At 33.1% G+C, this 27,917-nt stretch overlaps 1 protein-coding gene across 6 annotated transcripts in view; it reads right to left on the bottom strand.

The window, feature by feature from the left end:
* Nucleotides 1-247: 247 nt before the first annotated feature.
* Nucleotides 248-27,917, bottom strand: part of Carf (calcium responsive transcription factor) — a 63,529-nt gene continuing 35,859 nt past the window's right edge. For 3 of the 6 annotated variants that reach the window (XM_071618889.1, XM_071618888.1, XM_071618892.1), the window contains 8 exons: nt 18,089-18,209; nt 15,688-15,831; nt 13,151-13,384; nt 11,276-11,438; nt 9,917-9,980; nt 5,613-5,743; nt 4,887-5,253; nt 248-3,077 (listed from right to left, as the gene is read on the bottom strand). In XM_071618889.1, the coding sequence (XP_071474990.1) occupies nt 2,980-3,077; nt 4,887-5,253; nt 5,613-5,743; nt 9,917-9,980; nt 11,276-11,438; nt 13,151-13,384; nt 15,688-15,831; nt 18,089-18,209 (1,322 nt within the window). In that variant the 3' untranslated portion in view covers nt 248-2,979. Of the gene's footprint in view, nt 3,078-4,886; nt 5,254-5,612; nt 5,744-9,916; nt 9,981-11,275; nt 11,439-13,150; nt 13,385-15,687; nt 15,832-16,102; nt 16,973-18,088; nt 18,210-27,917 lie in introns of those variants that run through there. The other 3 variants (XM_071618890.1, XM_071618893.1, XM_071618891.1) reach the window with 3 other exon arrangements.

Below are 27,917 nucleotides of genomic sequence, written 5' to 3' on the forward strand. Positions count from 1 at the left end.
CCTCAAAATTAGAAACTCTAATAATTCAGAACTGGATCCCCAAAACCTGTCTTCCATCAGTTTTGTGACTTGTAGGAAAATATTGACTTGCATAAGATATTTAAACTGTTCCTTTTAATTATACTAATTGCTTACACAGAAAATTGCTATTGAGGGAAACCATCAATCCTGTGTTTATTTCAATTAATAGTCAGGAGGCTGGAACATGAAACTACAATAGATAGAAAAGGAGCTGTAACTGAAATTTAACTGCTTAATTTGAATGTCTGACTCCTTACACAGAATATTACACCTTGAAAATATGACAGGAAAGAACATATATCAAACTTTGCTGTAGAGCTGTTAGGAGAATGCCAAATACAAATAATGAAAAATTTTACACATTTGTACTTAATACCCTGTGAATTAAAAAATAATTAGACATTTAAAATATGTAAACTGTTTTCAAAACGTGATGCTAAGCACCTTTGAACAAAATACTGACATGTTGTGGCTAATCATGCATTTAGAGGATAAATGAATTTTTAAAATCTCCCAGAAATGATTTTTAAAGAGCTACTCATTAAAGTACTTACATGAAAATACTCATAGTTCCAGTTTCTACCTAAAACCCAAAAGAGTATACAATAAGGAATTTAAACATTTCTTCACTCTCTTAGTTTTTATAGGTTGTTTTGTTTTTTGTTTGTCAGAAGGATGCACTGTAACTTTCTGTTCTCATAAAAAACATTATCAGAAGAGATAATCACACAGAATGAAGTAAGAGTAATATTTTAACTATGTTTTGTTCTTGATCAAGGACCAAAGTTGGAATCCTCTGACATCTCTCTCATCCTCACAGGTAACTGATCAGAGTTTGTGTCTTAACACGCATTTCTCCTTAGCAACTCAACATCAAAAAAGAAAGGAATGTCTCCAAAAGAATACAATATAGTTTAAAGGGTGAAATATTAAATAATACACATTTATCATTATTGAAAGATAAAGATATATTATTTAAAATCTTGAAAAAGTTTCCATAAAAAGTAGAAATAACAAACAAAAACAGTATTACCTACTGTGCAACTCTAAACTGTAAATAAATTCAAACTTATTCCTTTTAAATACACATACACTAACAGAAATGTGGGTTTGAGGTAACTAAGAATTGTTTAACTCTGCATAATAGAATCAAATTTAGCAGCCTACTTCTACAAATGCTGACAAATATTTTCATTTCTTAAGAAAAAGAAAAGCAATTCTTACTAAAATTGTACATATAACTAAATATTACTTTGCATTAAATAGGATATAAATAATAAAATTTATATTGAATAGGATATAAATCTAAAAAGTAAGCAATTTTAGAATTCCACTTATTTCTAAAATATCAGTGCTTTACATTTAGATACATGTCATGTACCTCAAACGAAGTAAATCAAGAATGAGAGACTGGACTTAGAAAAGCCAAAAGTGACTTATAATCACGTAAAGTATTAAGGTTAACTTTCATATTATACTCTGCATGCTTTGAATATGAAACATTAATATCTACTTGAAATTCTTATGTTTTTAAAAAATAAAATTATGCCTACATATGGTCTTTGGAAAAACAAGCCTTTGGAGGTTGATATCTTTTTTTTTTTTTTTTTGGTATCAGGAATTGAACACAGGGGCACTTAACTACTGAGCCAAATCGCTAGTCCTTTTTAAAATTTGTAATTTTGAGACCGGTTCTCAGTTGCTTAGGGCCTTGCTAACTTGCTGAGGCTAGGTAGCTTCAAACTTGCAATCCTCCTGCCTCAGCCGCCCAAGTTGCTGGGATTACAGGCATGTGCCAACATGCCTGACTAGAGATTATTTCTTGACAGCTATGGGTGATGTTTCTATTTTGCCAATCTTTCAGAAAACAGTTGCTTATAATGAATATACTGATTAGTACTTATTTGGTATTTGAAGTAAATATACTTAACAAATACACCAGATCAGATATTTTAAAGTTTTAAATATGAACTAAATTTTAAACTATAAATACTTGTCCTGAAATACTTTGAATTCTAATACTATTGATTCAGTAAGAACTCCAGCATTAGAACAATCTAAATATTACTTAAATTCTTTTCTAATCTAAACTGAATCTTCAAACTAAAGGGGAAAAAAAACAAAAACAAAAACAAAACCTCTACTAACAACAAAAAGTTTCTCAAATTATTTTTAAACCCCAAGAAGTTCTATTATTATTTCCAAATTCTCTCAATTTCTTCATCTTTCTACCCATTAATACTGTTTTACCTGCAGCATAGTATAAGTTTATGCAACATATACTGATTTCTGTTGTTTATCTGATTAATTCTAGTTAAAATTCTCAGTACTTACCAAGTCATTTAAATTTCTATTAGATGACCATTAATATGCTATTGGTTTGTAGTTAAAAATACAAAATTAAAAGGGAAGAGGCTAAAATGTAACTGTATGGTTTTCACAGACTTGATTGCTGGGTTTTGTGTTATTATATAAAATCTATTGCTTTATCTTTCCAAATAATACAGACTACAAATATTCTCTCACCTGTCTGTTAATTAAATTTCTTTACAACTTTAAAATTCGTAACATAAACATACATTCATCTATTATTTTTGTTATTCTTTTTTGTGTTACATGAACCAAACTGGATATTTCCAGAAATGTTAGATAAGTGTTCATGTTTGGACTAAATTACTATGGGTAAATTCAAACAATCTTTTGAAATACCGACTTATTAGATAACCAAAAAGCATAACAATTACACAAAATAAGAAGGGCAAAATATTTCTTAATACAGGTTAAAATATGAACTTGGCAACAAAAATACCAGTTTTAAATCAAAGCTGCTCATCAGTCTTCAGTCCAGTTATCACAATGCTGTGCTTTAATAATATTCACCTTCTTTTCTAAAACATCAGAAGTCACCAGAGTTGTAAATTCTGAAAAGCTTCAATAATTTATGTAGCAGATAATTTCTTACAGTCCAATTTTTTTTGCTTCCAAGGACAATGTTGGTTCTTTGGGTTCTTGTTTAACTTGGTTCATAGAAATAGTACCTTCTGGGTTTTCTTCAACTTTAAAACCAAACATAAAAGAAAAATCCAAAGGGTTAATATACTTTGACACTGGAATCTTTAGAATTATATGAATTAGAAGAAAAGCAAAAAGCTACAACAGTTTGGAAAAAGAACCAAGCTGCAATTCAGAAAAAATAGTATATTTGAAAACTCAGTGCCACATCTTGGATGATAGCTCTGATTTAGGTGTGTGAACTATATGTTTATCTGAAACATTTCAGAATCCATTTACCATTCTGATTTGAAAGCACTTATAACCAAGTTAATCTAACGGTAGCATACAAACAGCACTACTGATAAGTGTTGATGGAATGTCTAACATCAAATTTTCTTCTCTCTTTCTCAAGAATATTGGTTTTTCAGTTGCTATTAGGTAACATGTTAAGGGGACCATATTTTCTCATAGAAGCATGCTCAACATATCTAATTTTTGTCTGCACATGCAGGTGTATAAGAGTTTAGCCAGAGACACAGAGAACTAGCATAGGATGAATTTGAGTGACTCTAAGAACTCATATCTAGGTGATATAGTCCCTCAAGATTGTTATCTAACTTGATAAATCATGCAAATTTGGCTCCAAACAGGGTCTTCTTTAAAACAATCTAGATCAGTACTCCCAGAAATATTGTGGCACAACACAGAGGAAGGAAACATTTGAATGGAAGAAAGCTTTGAAAGGCAAGACTGATCTGGGTTCAAATCCTTGCTCTGTCACTTACTAGATGTGCACTTTAGGCAATTACTTCACTTACCTGAGCACTCATCTGTATAATTCTTCTCATGAAGAATTCACATATATTTCTTTTTCTTCACATTTACTTAAGTTACTCAGCAGTTATAACTGCCACAGCCCTCTGGATAAATTTTCTTTAAAAGTAATGCTTTCAACAAATCTAAAAGATAATGACTTTTTCTGAAAGGAACTATGTCACTGTTTTCTTTACCCAGAAGAATAAGAATTGAGATGGAGGGAAAATACATGTTCTAAGAATAACTTCTGTGAAGATTTTTGCTCTTCAAAGTAAACTGCAAGTCTTTGACCACAAAAGTGACTGGTCCAGAACAATTTGTATGAAGTGAAGTGACACAGGTCAAGTAGAAGTTAAAAGAGTTTACTACTGGGTTGGGGTTGTGGCTCAGTGGCAAAGTGCTTGCCTAGCATGTGTGAGGCACTGGGTTCGATTCTCAGCACCACATATAAATAAATGAATAAAATAAAGATTCATCAACATCTAAAAAAATATTTTAAAAAATCAACTTGGTTAGTAATAAAGTGAAGATAACAAGGTCCTGGACTAAACCAAGTGCCCAAGTTTTATTAGTTCCCTTTCACCTTCCATAGAACTCAGAACATGTAACTTTATAACTCAAAATTTTCATTTTACCCTTTGTATCTGTCCACTTCATTTTATTTTTACTTGTGTATACATATATCATTTTTTGCACTAAAACAGTTTTCCATATTTTATGTTTTTATCAATTTTTTAAAGCATTCTAGAACAATCTTTTGATTTCACATCAAGAGATTTTTTTTTTCCCATGGAAAAAAAGTTAATTAGGGAACAATAACTTCAAAGGGATTAAATAACTAGAAATAAGGAGAAATATGAAGTTGTAAGTTTAAAAGCTCTTAAACTCATGCTAATGAAATATCCCCCTTCTCTCTCATAATTTTACTTCAGTTATATAATATTATAGACCTGGTGGGTAGAAATGATAGTATTTTTTTTTTCTGTAGTGTGATATAATAATGGTAGTTCATAAAGATTAAAAAAAAGTTACATCATAAGTTGATTTTAACTTACTAAGAGCTGGGTGGTTATCTATAATCCGTATTGGAATGGTCTGCACATCTCGCAAGAGAATCCTTTGGATACTTCCTTCCAGATTCTCCGTCTCAATATCTTCAACTTCCACCAGCTGATCCACTGCAACTAGATTTTGATCTGGTTCTGGGAGATTACCCATGGTAGAGGCAGTACTATTATTTTGGGTTAGGCATGTATCTGTTTGAAGGCTATGACTTTGACCAAGAAGTAGAGAATTACTATTCATTACATCATTTTCTACCGAATCCAGAAGTCTTGATGGACTGGAAGAGGGGTGGTTATTTACTGATACCAAAGCTGGTGATCCATCAGGAGAGGTAAATCGTGGTTGTAACTGCAAACCCTTTTAAATAGAAAAAATTTATATCAAAATATTTGGATTTATAATGTATAATATTTTCATATGATACTACTCTTTTGACAAAAAACTGACACAGATAAAATATAAGTGAATAGTTGCTAATAAATATTAAGAGGACAGAAACAAGAACCAAGAGAAAAATAATATAACTAAATTTGACTGCATGCATAGTTCACTTCAAACTTTTTCAAAAAAGACTATTTGAATTATCATCTTAATACAAAGAAGTCAAGAAATTAATAATGAAGAAATATCTGATCATTATAATGCTATAACAGTTTTCTAAAATCACTAGAAGAAGAGACATGGAGAAAAAAGAGCCCCAAATTTGGCTATCTTACCTGTAATTGTGTAAATATTTTGGGCTGAAATGAGGAAAGTGAGGAGAGTAAGTGGGTTGGTTCTGGAGACAAAGAAGACCCAGCCTGATTTGCTTCCACTTTGGTGGTAACTGATTCTCCTGGTGAATTTCCTAAATTATATAAAATACAAACTATTAAAACAAAAATTTTTTATTGCTTCTAGGATTCTATGCTTTATTACAACCCTTTCTATCAGAAGTGAATAGCAAACAAGATCAAAGATTTGCAAAAGACTTCAAGAAATCATTATTATCAGAAAAAGAAAGAAAAATAAAGTCAGCTAGCCCATTATTTCCAGAACCAGGCAGATAGATCATCAGAATCTCTAAGGAAAATTTAGAAAGTATATATTCCTAGTATTATGGTATAGTATAATGTGGACCCCAAAAGCTCCTGTGTGAGACAATGCAAGAAAATTTAGAGGTATAATGATTGGGTTATGAGAGCCTTAAACTAATCAGTACATTATAATGTACTGGGTACATTATACTGGGTAATATTATTACTGGGTAATAACCAAAGACTGGTAGGGTATAGCTAGAGGAGGAAGGTCTATGGAGGACATGCCTTTGGGGTTTATATTTTGTCCCTTTTGAGTGGAGCTCTCTCTGCTACTGATTGCCCTGTTCTGAGCTGCTTTCCTCCTCCACACTCTTACACCTCATCTCAGACCCAGAGCAACCAAGCTGGCTATCTATAGATTGAGATTTCTGAAATATTGAGTGCCAAATAAATTTTTCCCCCTCTAAAATTGTCTTAGGTCTTTTGGTCACAGCTATGAAAAAACTGTCAAAAATGCCTAGGTTCAATCTCCATTTATTTTTCTAGTGGTGGGGTTTGAACACAGGGCCTTACACCCCTAGACCTTAACCTTCATAAATTTCATTTCAGTAGATCTGATCTGGGATCTAGAAATATATTTTTTCCTGGAAAGACTCTGCATCTGGAACTCTAATATAGTCCATTCTTCACACTATAATGCTAGTCTACACCCTAAGTTTTCTAGATATGTAAAGCCTATTGAGATTCTCAATTACAAGGACCAAACTTAATTCATCTTCTGTAGTCCTAAAACTTAGGACAATGCCTGGCACAAATAGGTCCTCAATAATAATACTATTAAATTTCTTAATCCATAACTCATTTTGGGATAAATGAATAAAAGTAAAAACTTGTCTTATTAGTTTTAAAAGTAATTGTCCTTATGGAATTTGAGTCATTCTCATTTCTTTCATTCATTCATTCATTCATTCATTTATATGCTGGGATTGAATTCAGGGCCTGGTACATGTAGGTAAGCACTCTATCAATGAGCTGCAGCCCTAGCCCTTTAATGTAGCTCTTATTATGTTAACTCAAATATATTAATGTCCTTAATATCAAAAAACAATTTTACACCTGTAAACTCAGGTACCAGGAAGCTGAGGCAGGCAGATAGCAAGTATGAGGTCAGCCTGTGCAACTTACCAAAACCCTGTCTCAACAAACAAATGGAAATAACAATAATAAAAACCCTACAATTTTAGGGCTTCCATAATAGATTTTATTTTTCTTGGTGATACTGGGGATTAAATCCAGGGGTACTTTATCACTGGGCTACATCCTAGCCCTATTTATTTTTTGAGAGAGGGCCTTGAACTTTGATCCTCCTGCCTTAGCCTCCTGATTCTTTATGATTATGGATGTGCATTGCCAGACCCATCTAGAACTGAGAAATTTAAAAACTGGTCCTTGTGTCAGATAAGGATGGACTTTTAAGCCAGATTAAGTTCTGGCTTTTCTGGATTACCATCAACATATTATAAAACTCAGTTTGTAAATTTCAGTTTCCTCATCTACAGAATCAGTGTAATCAATCCTTCTTCAGAGGAATCTTCAGTTCTCTCATATTTCTTGGCTTCTTCATTTCTAAAGTCCTTTTACTTGACTCTGTTACAGCTGCCCATTAGTATGATACTACTCTACCTCTACTAGTACCTCTAGAATATTCTAGACTATTCTACCTTTAAAATCTCATATTTAAACATTCCATTCTCTGAACAATATCTTAATTCTTCCAGGCATTTTACACAAGTACTTTGCTACAATAATTCTTCACCCTCATGTGACTCTAGTCAACTGATCCCTGAATTTTCTTCAGATCCATTACTTTTCCTTAATAAGATTCTTTCCCCATCCGGCTTAGATTCCATGGTCTATAATTTTAGTTTCTCTTACAAGTATCATAAACTCCTTTGCCTTTGGTTATATTCTGCTGCTGAAACTCAACTCTGAACGAAAAGTCAGTGCCACTGAAAAAAACCTCACTACCAGTGCTGATACCAACCTCAACTAGAACTTCACCTAGAATGTTCAGCAATTCTTTTACTCTATTCAGAATAATTTCTTATCTCCATGTCCCTCAAATTCATACCACCCTTCCTAAGATCTTTCCTAATTCTTACCCTCACTTGTACTTAAAAAGAGAAGCCAAAAGAGAGAAATCTCAACTTCCCATTCTACCACTTTTACTATGTCTGCAAGTCTCTATTATCTTAAAAACACCTTCTCTCAACCCATACTCTCTTTATAGACAATTCTTGAAAAAGTGGTTCACATTATCTCTACTCCTTCACTTATCTTCCATTCATTCTTCAATAACTCTAATATGGCTTCCTCCTAATCCACTCTATTGAAATGGCTTTGATACTCAAGTTTCTAAATCTGATACCTTTTCCTCTCCCTTTCCTTCACCAATACTCTATTCTTCTGCCTAAGCTCAGTAAATCCTATCATTAGTCAACTGCTCAAAGTACAAATTCAGAAGTCATCTTAGATCATTCCAACTCTTTTGTCCCCTATCCCCAATTATTCAATCAATAACCATGGTCTTTAAATTCTACTTTTAAAATAACTCTCCAATTTGTTTCCTCCGAGTATATATACAACCAGCTGCAGTCTATACATTTTACTACACATTTTCATCAGTTTAGTAAAATGGCCTTCTAAATCTGTTTTGCTTATATAGTTTTAACTCTAAGCACTGTCTATGCTAAACCCACACCAGCCTTCTTAAATGTGTTTCTGAAATGTGACAAAGCTCTTCTTGCTTGGTTTTCACAAATGTAATTCCTTTGATTGGCAAACTTCTAGTCATTCTTCAGTTCTTAAAAGTGACACTTTTAAGTGTCAATCCCCAACTTTTTGTTCTGTCTATATCACTAGTCTAGTCCCACATAATTTTGCACAATTCTTCCATGGTACTTTTCAAAACAGTAATTAATTAGAATATACTTGTTTAATGTTCTTTTTCTCTTGCTAAACTTTAAGTTTCATAAAGTAGAAAACTTACCCAATATTTTTTATGTCTAGCATTTAGCACAATGACTTAAATATATATAGAATAAATGAATAATGCTAAAAAATTTCAAAGCCATTCTGTAGGCAAAGATTAATAAGTAAAAGAATAAAAAACACTATACTATATATGGTTATTCATTAATTGATTCTAAAGCATTTATTTAGGTACTAACTGTTTAGCAGGCATTATTCCTAGGCAATAGTTATGTTAATTTTAATAAAATATAATCCTTCTCTCTGAAAGGCTCAAATTACAAGAATATAATTATGTAAACAATAGCTTTCTATGTTAAATGCAGAGGTAAATATAAAAAAGAATGAGTAGTTCCCTGAAGGTGAAGTTAAGGAAGCACTTAAAACTGGAGATTGTTATTTGAGTAATAAAGGGAGTTGGCCATGCAGAAGATAGAACACATGCAAAAAAGGGTTGAAATAGGTTTAGACTACTGAAAGACAAAAGGAATAAGAACATATGAGAAAAAGCAAAACATTCAAAATAAACAATAGTTCCAAGATCGAGGTATCTTATGGTTATTACTATTGGAATTATATAGCATTATAGTTTACTATGCTGGTAATCAGCCTTAATTTTCAGTCATAAAGAAGTATAAATGTTAGGGGTGGAGTTGTAGCTCAGTGGTAAAGCACTTGCCTAGCATGTGTGAGGTACTGGGTTCAATCCCCAGCACCACATAAACAAATAAACAAATAAAACAGAGGTCCATCAACAACAACAAAAAAAAAAATTAAAAAAAAGAAGCCTAAGTGTTAAATATCAGAGAAATTTAAATAGCCAGAAATATTTTGAAAAATCTCACAGTTGCTTTTTGCTCTTTTGGGTAATGATTTCCTTATCTATAAAATTTGATCATATAATATTTTAAGTTTCTTCCAGTTTTTACATCATTTAATTTTATATTTTAAAGGCATTCAAGATAACATACCTTCTGCAAATGTAACTGTCACAGTCTCTCTGAGAATATTCCCACTATCTGTAGTCCACTGAAGCTGAAATAGGAATATTTATTTAAATGAAAATAAAGCAGTAATAATGAAAAAAACTTAAATCATTCATACAACTGTCATATTTTATTGTCAAACTATATTTGTGTTTTATTCTATTACTCTCTCTACTTGTTCATATTCTCAAAGCACAAGTATACTTTACTATACAAATATATTAGGTTCCCAAGTTTGGACAGCAATTATTTGTATAGAAAATCTGTTTTATTTCTTGAGTTTTGGAAAGGAAAATTGAAAGTATGGATAGCAAGAAAATAGCAGTTCTTGGGGCTAGGATTGTGGCTCAGTGGTAGAGTGATCACCTCGCATGTGTGAGGCCCTGGGATTGATCCTCATGAACCACATAAAAAATAAATAAATAAAATAAAGATTTTTAAAAAAATAGCAGTTCTAGCTTTAAAACATTCTGACTATTGGGCTGGGGTTGTAGCTCTGTGGTAGAGCATGTGTGAGGCACTGGATTCGATTCTCAGCACTACATATAAATAAATTAATAAATAAAGTAAAAGTCCATCAATAATTAAAAAAAATTCTGAATATGTTCAGTTGCTGAATTTGGAAAGTTAGGAGAACAAAGGATGCCACTCAAATTTTAATGCCATAGTCACTGCCTGCAATGTAATTAGTAGTTTTTAGGTAATTGTAGTAAAATTTTCTTGGAAATGACTAGTATTTGGGGAAAATACAGTTTTAAACTATGAAGTACAATTGATATTCATATTTGGCATATGGAACTAACATTTATCACTTTATGCATTCAAGTCTGAACTATTTAATTTTGCCCTTTTTTTTTAAAAAAAAATGGGGGCACCAACTGTGGTTTTGTACACCTGCAGTCCCAGCACTGGGAGGCTGAGGTAGAAGGATCATTGCAGCTTAGGAGTTCTAGACCAGCTAGGGTAAATTTAGTGAGACTTGTCTCAAAATAAATAAATGAATAAATACAAAATGGGGGAGAATGTACTCAATAAAAGCCTACTAAATAGGTATAAAATAATTTCCATAGAGAAAAAAATATTGATTTTAAAGTGAAGATTACTATTTTTAGTATACTCAGATTTGGAAATCTACTGTTTCTTCTCTTTGTGACAATAATTTAAACAAAATTGCAGTTACCACCTGATAATTTATGGTTTACATTTTAAGAAAAAAAAGTCACTACTGTTTCCCAAGTCATAGTTATTCAGATGGTCTAATAGTAGCCATTTTTATTAGGACAAATACTAGAGAAACTGAGAAAGATTCTCTCATAAAACAAAGAATTGTGGTTGTGATCATACCGTTGCTGGAATAATCTCTGAGTTATATACCATATCTCCATTTCTCAAGGATTTCTGTACCTCATGGATGTGATTTTTTATATCATTTACAGTTGGAAAAAAAGATAAATTATGTCTTTCAGGTACCTCATCAGGTTTGAACAGTTCTCTTTCCACAAATTTCCTGTGGAGAATATAAAATAGAACAAGAATATAAACTATTTAGTAATATACTTGTAGATCAAAAGAGAAAAGTTCTCTTTTAGCATAAATTTCTGTAAAGTATAATTCAAAGTTCTATAACCATTTATATTTTCCTACTTTAAATTTTTCCATACATTAAATCATAAAATTCATGCAAGTTAAATTTTCATTGGTTAAATACCTATACACATCAGAGTGAGCTTTAACAATTTTATAAATTTAATTTAAAGGAACCATTATTTTCAAATTAAGTTTAATATTTTTAAATGCTTACTGTGTCAGGCACAGTATTAACCAAGCATTTCCTTTAACTTTTACTATAATCCTATGTCATAGGTACAGTTTAATTCCCACTTCACAGATGAGGGAACTGAAGAATGCAGAAGTTAAATAATTTGCCCAAAGTGATGCCCCTACCTAGTAAGTAAAAGAGCTTGGGCCAAATCCAAATTATATGCATAAAGATCATGTTATACTGCTTTCAAAGGCATCAACTAATATATGAAGTATCATGTGCTCAAATTTTACAAGTAGACAAAAGAGAAGATGGAAATGGAAGGCAACATTGCTATGTAATTATATAAAAAATAAGTACACAAAAAAATCATAATACACACAAAAAATCATACATATGCTTTGAGCATTATATGCAATGGGCCAAACTGCAGGGTTGTATTATCTGACTGTTCTTTTTTTAAAAATGTTTTTAGTTGTTGATGGACACAATGCATTTATTTTGTTTATTTTTATGTGGTGCTGAGGATCAAACCTAGTGCCTTATACTTACTAGGCAAGCACTCTATCACTGAGCTACAACCCTGGCCCTGTTTCAAATGTTCTTTATTTTGTGTGTGTATGTACCAGGGATTGAACTCAAGGACACTCAATCACATCCCTAGCCCTACTTTGTATTTTATTTAGAGACAGGGTCTCACTGAGTTGCTTAGTGCCTTGCTTTTGCTGAGACTGGCTTTGAACTCATGATCCTAAGCCTACTGAGTCACTGAGATTATAACCGTGTACCGTGGTGCCTGGTTATTCTACTGTTCTTAATGAACCTCATTTCAAATAGTCTGAAATACTATTGCCTAGGTTTGGTAAACAGTGGGTGATTTTACCAAATTTGGCTTTGTTCCAAAGATTCCTATATTCAAGATAATAACTAAGTAAATTAAAATGTTCACTATAATAACAGTATTAACATAATAATAATTATCAATAAAATTAGGCCAGAGTATCAATAAAGTAGCAATAAAATTAGACCAGAGTACTACAAATAAAATTTCATTAGCTAAAGAACTATCCAAATTTTTTATTATAATAAGATATAACTGCATTTTAAATAGTTTGAAATAAATATCCTGGCCTAGGATTTAAAATCTTTGGTTCTACAAAAGTTTTTTTTTCTAAATATATAATTCAATTCATGTATCATTTAAAAATAGTCCAATCTGTCCAATATGAAGTATCTCAAAAGTTATAAAGAATTATAATAAGCCATATTAACTATGGCTTGAAAACAATGGAAAATTATAAGTTCCTAATTAAGAGTATTTTAATAAGCTAATAAGCTCTATTACTTATTTACTCAAATAGCAGATATCCTTGAAAATATCTGTAATCTGAAGTATATTATTTAAAACAACAAGCAAAAATGAAAAATGTCAAAAGAACAATTTGCATCTACTATACCTTAGCTGTTTCCTTACTGCATATACTTGTTCTATTCCCTGTGATACTAATTCTTGAATTTTATGGGCTACTTGAGGATGCAGACGTGATGGCAATGCACAATTCTCATCTCTAACTGTAGTTTCCTCTTCTTCAAGAGAAGACACAGGAAAAGGGGAAGGTGACAAAGGGAGGCAGGAAGTCTCTAATTCGTGATACTGATGAGCTTGCTGTGTAGGTAACTGTACATACCACCTGACAAGAAAGTATTTAAATTATTAAATTTAAATTTTAAAATTATTTAATATTATTAGATAAATGCAGGAATCATAATTAGGTTAATCATTATGGTTTAGATATGGTGTCCCCCAAAAGTTCATGTGTGAGACAGTGCAAGGTTTGGATGAGAAATGATTGGGTTATAATCTTAACCTAATCAGTGAATTAATTCCTGGTAGGGATTAACTGTGTGGTAATTGAAGTGGCAGGGTGTAGCTGGAGGAGGTAGGAACTGGGGCATATGTTTGGAATATATAATTTGTCTGGAGAGTGGAGTCAGTCTCTGTGCTTACTGATCATGATGTGAGCTGTTTCCCTCTGCTACACTATCCTGCCATGATGTTCAGCCTCATTGTGAGCCCCAAAGAATGGAGCCGGCCTTCTATGGACTAAGACCTCTGAAACCATGAGCCTTCAAATAAACTTTTCCTCTCCTAAAATTGTTGGGTCCTTTAGTCATAGAAGCAAAAAAGCTGGCTAAAACATTCACCAAGAAGAAAACAAAAACTCATCAAGAGAAGGAATACTCTTTTAAGAAAAATTATATATGATTATGCCATAATGAATAAAGTTATTTTGGGGAGACTGGGGGTTGAACCCACGGGCACTTTACCACTGAGTTATATCCCCAACCCTTTTAAAAAAAGATTTGATTTTAAACGGTCTCACAAAGTGCTTAGGGCCTTGAAATTGCTGAGGTTGGCCTTCAACTTGCCATCCGCCTGCTTTAGTCTCCTGAATCACTGGAATTATAGGCATGTGTCACTGTGCTTGTCTTATATTGAATATAATTTAAAATGAATTCTGCTTAATAAGATTACCTTTAGACCCAATTAAATAAAAATCTTTATAAATCTTTATAGACTTTCACTATGGCAGGATGATGCATGGATTTAAAAAATACACGAAAAGGATATTATAAATTTTAAAATTTTTTTTAGATGTTGATGAACCTTTATTTTATTCATTTACTTATATGCGGTACTGAGAATCGAACCCAGTGCCTTACACATGCGAGGCAAGCACTCTACCACTGAGCCACAACCCCAGCCTATAAATTTCATATTAAGCAAATTTTACTCCCAAATACAGAGACAACATTGTAAGTCATCAGTCTTTAAACTATGTGTTTTCCCATTTATCAAACATTTGTTCCATATTACATTTCTGTCATTTCCCTACCACCCATCAATCAACCAGAGTGGATTTTAATTCAGAGTCTATCAAGACTGAACTGTATGGGAAGATCTTTCCCCACAGGAGCTTAATATACTGTGGCTACAACATTCCCAGCTCCTCCTGCTCCATGAGCAAGAAAATGAACTAAAAGGTGAATATAAGTCTACTGAACATCAGTATAAAAATAGTTACTAGGAAATAAACTGATCTGGTAGGATACTGTTTTAATAAATATTTTGGCACAAAATTCTTATATTCTGATATTCAATAAAATGAAGTCTACTTTAAGTTACATACAATGTTCTCCAACTTGAAGGATCTAACTAACTCAATTCACTTCCATACACCTAAAAGTTTTTATTAAAGATCACACAAGGGTTTAGAAGTGTAGCTCAGCAATAGAGCACCTGCCTAGCATGCATGAGGCATTGGGTTTGATCTCTAGCATTGCAGGAAGGAAAAAAAGAAAAACTAAGGTCACGCAAAAACTATTTTCCCTACACTTGATCTCATAATGTGTTACCTACATTGACACAAAGGAAAGTAAGCAAGAAAGCTATTATTTCTTCCTAATTAAAATCTGAAGGATAAATTGAATTTCTATATTTAGGGCTTAGAATTCATTTCTGGCTGCCAGAGTAATCAAAGATGGGTGGCTACATTGGTTACAAATTCTACTCTTAATAAGTATCTGAAACAAAATACTAAATATATAATAAAACATATTACTAAATATGTATTTGTTACTTTTATGAGGGGCGTTACATATGGGTGTATGGTATAATTCTTTGGTTCAAATTATCTACAATTATCTATAATATTACAAAACTCTACAAATTATGCAAGGAAAATGAGATGTCTACCTTATAAAACAATTTCTTTTTATTTATTTTTTTTCTTTTCTTTTTTCTTGCAGTGTTATGGATCACACCTTAGGCCTTGTGCATTCTAAGTAAGTGCACTACCACTGAGCTATACCCCTGGCCCTAAAACCATTTCTCAGTGAAATAATTGAAAAACAATATAATGTATCTTACAAAAGAATTATTGGAAATGGAGCTAATTAATTAGTAAATAAAAGAATTATATAAATGTTATACCTAAGAACACCACCAGCATCTACCAAGTTCTTCTTTAGCATATTAAAAGCTTTCTCCTGTTCCATTCTGATTATTTTCTTGTCAATTTTGGGGTCTGTAGGTACTCTATATTCAGGAAACTTCTGTACCTTTTTAATGTAAATCCTTTATTTAAGATAAAGAAAAATCAGTTTCATTATATTATAATCACAAGAAAATCTAACTTATCAACCAATGTTTAAACATTTAAATTTAGAGAAAGTTCAATTTATCTAGAAAGTATCCAGAGGCTTATAAAAGATAGGCCATGTTTTAAGTGCATGATACTTAGTAAATTAACAATAATTAAGACTTGAATAAAAATAACCAAGTATTTTTAGGTTTTTTTTTTTTTTTTTGATTTGCCTCTTCTCATTCTCCTGGAAGCCATAATTACCTTATGCCTGGACTGCTTTAATGGCCTTCTTGTAGACTGCTGTTTCTCCAGTTTTCATTATTTATATTCACTTGATACATCAGTACCTCAATAATTCTTCACATTTGTATTCCTCTATTGAAGAATCTGCCTGTTTTTTAATCAAGTATAAATTTCTTGGCAACACTGAAGGCATTCTGAATAATTCTACTTTATTTACCTAATCTTACAATTACTTCAAGTATGAAATTTCTTGTCCCGTGAAGTTCATCTTCTCCATGTCCTGTCCTCCTCTGATATGGTATATGCAATTGTCCCATATCTTTATTTATATGGTTCTCATAGACTGCAATATCTTCCCTCTAACTTTCTAACCAAATTCAATCTAAATTTCAGCATCCAGGTTAGAATGCACTTTCTTTCCTGCTATGAGTTTGCATGAATAGATTGCTTTTCTGAGAACCTACAACAGGTAGCTAACCACACATTTCATATTATCTTGTTCTCTCTCTCTTTTTTAAGCTGCTTAATCTTTATATGTTGTAGGTGGACACAATACCTTTATTTTATTTTTATGTATGCTGAGGGTCGAACTCAGTGTCTCTCAAATGCTAGGCGAGCACTTTACCACTGAGCTATAATCCCAGCCCCTATCATGTTTTCTTAACAATTTGTTTCCTGATCCACCCCAATAATACTTTCGGTTGTGTGGGATTAAGTAAAATCTATTCATCTTGAATTTCCTCCTTCTTCTGACACCCCAAATAGTTTCTGGGCACAGTACCCAGAAGTACCCTAAAAGTACTTAGAGAATGATGGAGAATAAAATTAGTTATTTACATCTAGAGGTTTTCTTCCCAGTTAAACCTTAAGTTTTTGAATTGCTTATATTTAAAATGCATTTTTTATCTTATAGTCATGCTTGATTATTCCATAAAGTTAACATGAAATTAAATATGAAATGCCTCTAAATGGTGTTTTAAAACTTCTTGAAAATGCTGAAGTTTGTAATATAAGATGTTATGCTAATAATGTTTCAAAGATCAACTAAGGCCAACCATTATATATTATCATTTGTCTTATTCTGTTTTAGTCACAGAGTCTTGCTATGTTGCCCAGGCTGACCTAGAACTCCTGGGCTCCAATAATCCTCCCACTTCAATCTCCCAAGTAGTCGGGACTACAGGCATATGCCACTATACATATTATCATTTAAATTTTACTTTGCTAGTAATTTTAAATACTTATAATATCTAAAAGAAAAATATTAGTTAAAATCTTTCATTGCTTCATATTTTTCATTCTCACCTAGAGTAATGACTACCTTGTATCCATGTTCTATCTAAAACTTACAATGTTAATTTCATACATTACTGGTATGAATGTATTAGTAAAATCTCTTTAAAAAACAATTTTGCAATACTTGTCAACATTTTAAAATGATATAACTTTGTTCCAGTAATTTCATTTCTAGGAATTTATCTTACTGATAAGCATGTACAAGTACAAAAATATGTATGATGTTGTTAACTACAGATTTGTATGCAACAATAAAGAATATCTTTCATAGCATATGTCCATCATTAGAGAATTAATTAAATAATGCACCCACAAATGAAAATATTACATAGCATTAAAAAGAAAGAATATTTTTTGTACATGTCATTACATTCACAGTGGTATGTAGCACAATATCTGTGCACTAGATATAACTATAGGCTTTCAGATTGTAAATAAATTAATGTGAATTCATAGTAGTAAAGAAGATATACTATCACCCAACTTTAAGGGAAGAAAATATTTATGGGGATAAAAGGTGAGATACACACAGAATACCTTTGTAAGATGACTTTACAAACTGGCCTTAAAGAGGGACACAGAGCAGAAGTGAGAGAGAACTTCGGATTCACTGTATACCTTTTGGCCTTGTTTAATTTTAATAAATATCCCCATATTTTCAATTAAAAAATAAGGACTTAATGAAAAATAAAAGAAAATTAAGCTTACCTGGCTGGACAAGTAGCTTTGTAGAGCTGACATGACCTGCTTTCCTGCTCACTGATTTTTTTTAACTGGAAACCTTTCCTTCTTGGCCCGTACTGACACTCCATTACCACAGCTCTACTCCCTGTAGGCCAAATCCAACTATTGATATTAATTCAAGTGTCTACTCTATACACTAGATTAAAAATAATTAGGTAAAGACAATGTTAAAATCTATATTTTTAATTATACAAATTAATGGAAAGAAAACATTAGTATGTTTTATCAAGATGTACAAACACAAATTTAAAAGTTTATTATTATAGGGCTGGGGCTGCAGCTCAGTGGTAGAGAGCTTGCCTAACATGTGTGAGGCATTGGCTTCAATTCTCATCACCATATAAACAAAATAAAGGTCCATCAACAACTAAAACAAAAATTTTTAAAAAAGTTTATTATAGGGCTGGGGATGTGGCTCAAGCGATAGCGCGCTCGACTGGCATGCGTGCGGCCCAGGTTCGATCCTCAGCACCACATACAAACAAAGATGTTGTGTCTGCCGAAAACTAAAAAATAAACATTAAAAAAATTCTCTAAAAAAAAAAAAAAAAAGTTTATTATAAAATTTAGCAAATATCCGTAATTACGGTAAGGAAAATTGGCAAACATCACATTTACTGAATGTCTACTGATAACTTAGACACATGATTTTTAGTAATAATAAAATGAACCACTTTATGTAAATAGAAATTAGCAAACGCTAGATTTGGTTAATAATGATATCTCTTAAAATTTTTATTTCCTTTTATAATTATTTATTTTCTTCTTTTTATTTGGCTATTAGAATCCTATAGTAAGCAGCCTCTAAGATGGCCCCAAGGATTCCTGCCTCCTAGGATTCATTGCCTTGTGTAATTCACCCACTCTACCCAGCGTGGACTGGACTTATCAACTTACTTCTAGAGAACGTGGCAGAAGGGGCAGGGTGTTATTTTTTTTTAAAGTATTTATTTTTTAGTTGTAGTTGCACACAATACCTTTATTTTATTTATTTATCATTACATAGTGCTGAGGATCGAACCCAGAGCCCCACACGCCCTAGGCAAGTGCTCTACTGATGAGCCACAACCCCAGCCCCAGTATGTTATTTTTGATATTAAGTTAAAAGACCCTAACTTCATGAGGCAGTACCATCTTGCTAAGTTGCTCTTGGATTCGTGACCCTTAGAAACTGAGATAATGTTTGTAGTTTTCAGGCACCAAGTTTGGGATAATTTGTTACATAGCTATAATACAAATAAATATAAATGAAAACTATATAGCTTAAGAGTTTAAGTTGAATATCCTACTCTACTATAGGATATAGCAGACTTTCAAAATATAAAATAAAAAAGTCAACAAAAATACTGATAAAGCTGATGTCAAATTTAAATCTTATTACTAATAATACTGTTGATTTGCGGGAGTTTTGGAAATAAAGTTTGTTCCTGCTTGAGTGGCTCGTGATTTTGTGCCCAGCCAGACTGCGGCAAGGCAGGAAAAAAAAATAAGAAAAAAGAAAAAATAAGAAACACTAGTCTTAAATGAGTGCAGTTTTATCTACAGACCTCACCATAAACATTTGCTTTTTGACAGAGTCCTTTGATCTTTGGAGGTACACGTTTCAACCAACATAATATATAAATAAAAGTAGAAGGAGACGGAAGATGGCGGCGAATAGAGTGCATCACCCCCGTGTACCGCGTCACTGCGCAGGTGAATAACGAGTTAGAACAGCCAAAAGCTATCTTGTTAGGAATTTACACCAAAATTGGGGTGCACCAAAACCTAGAGGAAGGATTTCCACTGCCCGAGGATCGGTTACTGGGTCTCAATCGCGAGTGAACCGTGCACCTGGAGATTCAGCCTGTTTGATCGGCGGTCCGCCCCGCTGCTAGAGACTGCAGCGGGCCGGGAAACGGCGTGCCAGCAACGCAGAGGAACAGTGCTGCAGATTCTGTGGGGTCCTGCTGGCTGTGCCCTCACTGTGCTGCGGGCTGAGTTCTGGGTTTGAGACGGGGAAGGAAATGGTCCAGTTCTGTCCTCCACACCGGACAGCCCACCGAGGAAGCCAGCAGCCACTATCTTGGAGAGCTGACATCACAATCGCCAGTTTTTGACAGATTGCAGCACGTTTAGCGATAGAACAGGTGTGTGGCATTTAGCACATCTCCAATACAGCGGGGAAATCGCATAAAATCTTTCTCCGGCTTTCCGGGGCGTGATTAACTGAGTGACCGTGAATAGAGGCATGGGGAAAGGTAAAGGCACCTGACCTCCAACTCCCTCCTCCTACCAGCAGCGAAAACGAAACCTGTCTCGCCAGCTCTCGGAGGAGGGGCTAGCGGAGGGAATCAAAACAATAGGGGCCAGTTCCGGAATAGCCGCGCTCCACATCCAGGAAACTGCAGGCCCAGAGTGTAGCTTGAACTGCCAAGACGTGTCACACTGGGAAAGGCCTGGCTGGCAGGAGAAGCTAGGTGACTAGAGATAGGAATAAACCTAAGCTAACAGGTTTTGAGAGACACGGCGGGGGCGGGGGCGGGGGCGGGGGGGGGGAGGCCCGGAAGGCACAGCACCACCTACTGGAAGCGAAGAAAATAGAAGCCTAACAGTGCCTTTTTTTTTTCTTTTTTTAATTGTTTAAATTTTTAAATTGTAATTTTTATTTTACTGCATTTTATTATTTTTTTTATCATTTCTTTTTCTTTTCTATTCTTTTCTCTTTCTTTCTTCTCTCCCTCTCTTTTTCTTGGTTTGCTTCCTTACCTTTTCCCCATCTTTCCTCTTAAGCATGACCACCCAGATTACGTACAATTTACTAAATGCAAATAGATGAATACTACGAATCGGTCTATAGTCCGCCTAAGCCCTTAACTACCCCCAAGTACTCCTGTCTATTCTCTTGTTAATATCCGCCTGCATTTGAGCAACCCCCCAAAGAAGCTAACATATACTAACCTCCATACCATCAAATCGCCCGACCTCAACATAAAATCCTAAGTTCAAACCTCAATTCTCTATATGCCATCAAAATCTGTAGGCCTTTAATGAAACTAATGAATTTCCCTTAAATCACAATTAAATCCAACATCTCTAAACATTGTCTCCCAACACAAAGGAGAGATATTGGAACTATAAAAACCAAAAAAATTTAAAGGAGAACACAGCACTCTGTTTAAACAGAGTTGGAAAGTAACGTGAGCACCATGAAAAAAAAAAAGGGAAAAAAGGATTACAAACAATGCAGGACAACTTAAATTCACAGGAGAACCTAGAGGCATCAGAAAAATGGACAGAGAAAGCATACCTAACTCAGATGGAACGGAATTTTAGAGAAGTCATTAGAGAGCAAGTCCAAAAAATGAAAGTATACTTTGAAAACGAATTACATAATCAAATTCAAATGGTAAAGAATGAGCTCTACCAGGAGATAGAGATTTAAAAAAAAAAATCAAACAGTAATCCTAGAAATGCAGGAAACCATAAACCAAATTGAAAACTCAAACGAGAATATCACAAATAGACTAGATCAAATAGAAGTCAGAACATCAGATAATGAAGACAAAGTTCATCAACTTGAAAAGAATATAGTCAACACAGAAAGGATCCTAAGAAATCACAAGCAATCCATCCAAGAGATACGGGATGTCATAAAAAAACCAATCTTGAGAGTCACTGGGAGACCATTTTTTCAATCTTTTTGTAGGCTTCTGTCCTGGATCCAGAGCCCAGGTGTCTGTGCTATGCAGAAGCTGAAAACAAACCACAGGGAGAAATCTGAGAACCCTGAAAGCCAGGAAATGGTACTGTTAACATTCAGGGATATAGCCACTGATTTTACTGAAGAGGAGTGGGAATGCCTTCAGCCTGCTCAGAAAAACTTATATAAAGATGTAATGTTAGAGAACTATAGAAACTTTGCCTTCCTTGCCATGACTCCTCAAGATACTCAAGAATATTCAACAGAAAAGGGCATAAAACATATATTTCACAATGTGATAAGTGGAAAATATAGAAGTTGTAATCTTGACTGTTTACAACAAGAGAAAATATGGAAAACTACAAGTGAGAGTGAACACCAGAAATCATATAAAAATTCAGACCTTGTTCACAATCAGAGAATTTATACTGGAGAGAACCCCTACAAATATAAACAATGTGGCAAAGCTTTTAGTAAAAAATTAGGTCTTATTTACCACAGAAGAACCCACATTAGAGAGAAGCCCTACAAATGTAAAGAGTGTGGAAAAGTTTTCAGTCAAAAAGTAGGCCTTACTTGTCACAGGAGAATTCACACTGGAGAAAAGCCCTACAAATGTAAAGAATGTGGCAAAGCTTTCAGTCAAAAATCACACCTTATTGCCCACAGGAGAACTCACACTGGAGAGAAGCCCTACAAATGTAAAGAATGTGGCAAAGCTTTTAGTCAAAAACCAGAACTTTTTAGGCACAGCAGAACTCACACTGGAGAGAAGCCCTACAAATGTAATGAATGTGGAAAAGCTTACAGTCAGAAATCACACCTTATTTGCCACAACTGAACTCACACTGGAGTGAAGCCTAACAAATGCAAAGTATGTAACAAAGATTTTACTCAAATATCAACCCTTATTTGCCACAACAGAATTCACACTGGAGAATAGCCCTAAAAATGTGAATAAGTGGCAAAACTTTTAATAAAAAATAAAACTTTATTCACCACAGCAGAAGACACCCTGGTGAATGTGAAATGTAAATAAAGTGATAATACTTTTAAAGAAAAACTAAACCTCATTAACAACAGAATTTATACAGAAAAGAACCCCTGCAAATGAAAACAATGTAGCAAAGCTTTTAATAAGAAATCAATTCTTTTTCATCACTAAGCTATTTATTCTGGAAAGAAGACATAAATGTAGAGAATGTAGAGACATTTTAAATTATATATCATATATTATTAGACATCAGATAAAACACACTGGAGAGAAGCTTTACAACTGAGACCATCGTACCATTCCTCTAAGAAAGAGTCAACATTTAATCCTCACCACAATAACCATAGAAGAGACAAAGTTTTGAAATGTGAAAATTGACAATGTGACAATGCCTCCAAAATTTATTCACCAATACTCAGCACCTGTGGATACATACTGGTTAGAGAGAATACAAATGGGAAAAAAAAAAAAAAACATTTCTTAACCACATGTTTCTTAAACACTACTGATTTTTGGAGGATTCTATTTTCATTTTTGAATACTGGAGAAAAGAATTATATGAAATCTATTTTTTGATGTTTAACAATAAATTGTAACATTTTAAACTGTATTTCAGTTTATTTAAACTGTATTTCAGTTTATATTTAGGGATTTTTAAACACTGAGCCACATTCCTAAGCCCTCTCCCCACTTTTTTAAATTTTGAGACTGTCTTGCTAAGTTTCTTGAAACCACACTAAGTTGCTGAGGCTGAACTTAAACTTCTGAAACTACTCAGTTTCCCAATTTTCTTGGATTACAAGCATGAACCATCCTGCCCAATTTATAGTGCATTTTTTTTACCTATATGACTTGGGTGAATACATGAGGCTTAAAATGCAGCTACATGAGTTTGAGTCCTTTCACTGGTAAAAAAATACTATAATTTGTACTCTAATAGAAGACTCAAAATGGTGCTAGACAAACCTATTTTTTCAATCTGCCTCTTTATTCATGGTATTCTAATTATTTTGATCTTGTCAGTTCTGACCGTTTCTGATTAATGGGTATCATCAAGATGGAGCCATGTATTCAAATTCTCTCTATGATCAATAGCAATTCTTCCCATTAAAAATCAAAATTTTTTCATAGAGTCTTTGCTATATTTTAAGGAGCCACTCTTGCTTTTGTTTAGTAAAACAGAATCAATTCCACATTGTTGAGTCCCAAATTAATAGCAATATATTAACCTAAGCACCATGAGGAATATAAGAAATACAAGATATCACCTTTGAAATATAAAAAAAAAAAATAAGAATAATAAATGCTAAGCCATTACCATCTAAACTATACCAGGGCTTTTAAAATATATTCTTAGATGTTCTACTCACTCTCATAGTAAGAGGCCTTAGACTCAAAGTCTTTTTTTTTTGGTTTTAGTCTGTTTTATAATGCTATAGAAAAATACCAGAACCAGGCCAATGTATAAAAAGAGATATAAATGCATGAAAATATTTTCTGAGGGGCTGGGGTTTTGGCTCAGTGGTAGAGTGCTCACCTAGCACATGCAAGGATCTGAGTTCAATCCTCAGCACCACATAAAAATAAATAAATAAAATAAAGGTATTCTGTCCAACTCAACAAATAAATAAATAAATAAATAAATATTTTTTTTGAGTACATACTTCTGAAGATTTAAGTGCATTGTACCAGAATCTTCTCAGCTCTTGTGGCAGCCCCTTCACCTGCATTACACATGAGATGGCATTATGGTGAGGGCTCATTTGAGAGGTAGAGAGAACATAAGGAGACAGAAAGTCAGAGAAATTCAGTAAGAAGACTTGCTCTTTTTGTAACAATCTGCTTTAATAGGAACTATCTTGTATCCCATGAAAATTTCATTAACTCTTTCCAAGGGCATCTCCCCCAATGATCTAAACAGAATCTACTAGATCTCAATTCTTACACATTCTACTATTTTCCAACTCTCTCCCTTTGGAAACTAAGTTCCTAACACATGAGCATTTGAGGGACATACTCAATTAATAATGAAAGTAATATGAGAAAGAAAATGGTAAAAATGAGACATAGAATGTCATTTCTTAGTATTTATAAAGATTCTAGATACTACAATAAAATGCTTTAGAATATAGAAATTATTTTAGGTGGAGATTTTATTTTAAAGACAATAGGGAATTCAATTAAACTACTTCTTGAAGAATGAATAAATTTGAATGTGACAAGACTAATGGGCTAGGTATATTAAAAGAAAGGGAAAGCCTGTGCAAAAACTCAATGGATGTATAGTAAACCATGCCTAGGTATATAAAGAAAATGGTGAGCTTTCTGAATATGCTATATCAAGCCAAATGTGGACTGGCTAAAACGGGGTGGCCCTCAAAACCAGAGCAAATATTCATAAGAAAGATGCAGTGGACATCAGTCTCAAGAGCTTCCTATTAAAATATCTGCTTCCAAAGACTACATTATTCTTAGTAATTCTTGGGAGTATTATCTTTCTTTCAATTTCAATTTTTAGCTTTCTATATAGTTGCTGCACCATCCCTTGACCAGATCAATATTTTCTTGAACATTTTCATATATTAATCTATACACTATCTCACATATGTTTATTTCTAGATTGTCATGGATCCCTCCTAGTGAATTCTGAGATGTGTGAGAGGTTGAACAAGTATAGAAATTTGCTTATAAAAAATAAGCCATGTTGTAGGTGGGAAGTAAAAGGAGAAAAGATGCAAAAGTCCTCATCTAAACTTGTATATGCTGATACTACACAAGGTTATTTCAATGATGTCTGGTTTGCGGCAGGGAAGCAACTTTTCTTATACACTATGACACAAAGTTCATCAAATATGGTTGTTATAGACTTTGAGAACACCCAAATTTATCTTAGTAATTTCTACATTGAAAAACTACTGTTACCTTTAAGCAAAACTATTCATTGCAATAAATCTGAAATAGTTCTTTAATATTGCAGAACAGAAAATTGGTGGCATTATTCACTGAATGCCAATATTTTCCAATAACACCTATAGGGGTACTTAACAAAATGCATAGATAATTAAAGAGTGAAATGATACCCAGAAACAACTAATTATAGTAAAAATTATTATTACCTTATTTCAAATACTAGTGCACACTTTTGCTTTTTTTCCCAAAAGTTAATTTTTTTTAACCTTTTGGTATGATATTTCACTTCATTTATATAACATGATAAATAGTATGTTTTTTTTTTTTCATATGCACTCTCTGATGCACCCCAAATATATTTGCATATCCCAAGACCTTAGCAGATTTCTAAACACATTATTCATTAGAGAAACAGTAGTCACTTCTGAAATCTATATTGCCCTTTTCAAATGAGGTCTTGCATTTTTTTTTTCAAATATCTGAAATAATTAGGATGAACTTTATTCTCATTAGCATATAGTAAATGCTTGATAAATATTTGTGAAAAGGATGAAGAAATAATAAGAGCATTCATATAATCTGTACAATATGGTATGTGGTATTTCATGTTTTTAGCTACAACTTATGGAATATTATAACAATCTTACTATGTGGGTAAGATATGGGTATGATGAACCAATAATAAATAAAAATTGCATGCTGCATTGTTAGTAATTCACCAAACAATTTTTTTCAAAAACAGACACTCTGATGTGTTGTATTTATCAACTATGATATTATGAATGAATGAAGTTAAGTAAATGAATAATTGGAACTACATACTTGCTTGGGGTGCCTATAATTCATTGTTAAAAACCCTTAGCTATATAAGATTTTAATACTGTATCTCACATTGTGACTTAATGGAATTTTGATAAAATGTGCATTAATAATGCTGAAGTCTTTCATTGAATCTTATATCAATTTATGAAATAAACATGCTATAAGTGATTTCCTCAAAAAAAAAAAAAAAAAAAAGAGAGAGTCACTGGGATAGAAGAAGGTGTAGAGGTTCAAACCAAAGGCATGAAAAATCTATTGAATGAAATAATCTTAGAAAACTTCCCAGATATGAAAGATGGAATGGATTGCCAAATCCTGGAAGCCTACAGGACCCCAAACATACAAAACCGTAATAGACCAACTCCAAGACACATAATTATGAAGCTATCCAACATACAGAACAAGGAGAGAATATTAAAAGCTACGAGAGAAAGGAGGCAGATTACATTCAGGGGTAAACCAATTAGGTTAACGGCTGATTTTTCATCACAGACGTCGAAAGTGAGAAGATCCTGGAACAACGTATTTCAAACGCTGAAAAATAATGGATTCCAACCAAGAATACTGTATCCAGCAAAATTAAGCTTCAGATTTGACAATTATATTAAAATATTTCACGATAAACAAAAGTTAAAAGAATTCGCAGCCAGAAAACCAGCACTGCAAGGCATTTTGAGCAAAACACTACAAGAAGAGGAATGAAAAACAGCACCCAAAATTAACAGTGGGAGGTAACTCAGTAAAGGGAAGAAAAAAAATAACCAAAAAGGAAAAACTAGCCATATTAAAATAAATAAATAAATAAGCATGACTGGAAGTACAAACCATATATCAATAGTAACCTTAAACGTTAATGGCTTAAATTCACCAATCAAGAGACATAGGCTAGTAACCTGGATTAAAAAAAACAAATCCAACAATATGCTGCCTTCAGGAGACTCATATGATAGGAAAAGACATACACAGGCTGAAGGTGAAAGGTTGGGAAAAATCATACCACTCACATGGTCCTCGGAAGCAAGCAGGAGTGGCCATACTCATATCGAATAAAATCAACTTCAAACCTAAGTTAAACAAAAGGGGTAAAGAAGGACACTATATACTGTTAAAAGGAACCATCCACCAACAAGACATAACAATTATCAATATGTATGCACCAAACAATGGTGCTGCAACGTTCATAAAACAAACTCTCTTCAAGTTCAAGAGTCAAAGAGACCACAACACAATAATTATGGGTGACTTCAACACACCGCTCTCTCCATTGGACAGATCCTCCAGACAAAAGCTGAATAAAGAAACTATAGAACTCAATAACACAATCAATAACCTAGACTTAACCGACATATATAGAATATATCAACCATCATCAAGTGGATACACGT

The sequence above is a fragment of the Marmota flaviventris genome, chromosome 11, assembly GCF_047511675.1.
Source record: "Marmota flaviventris isolate mMarFla1 chromosome 11, mMarFla1.hap1, whole genome shotgun sequence".
Taxonomy (NCBI): domain Eukaryota; kingdom Metazoa; phylum Chordata; class Mammalia; order Rodentia; family Sciuridae; genus Marmota; species Marmota flaviventris.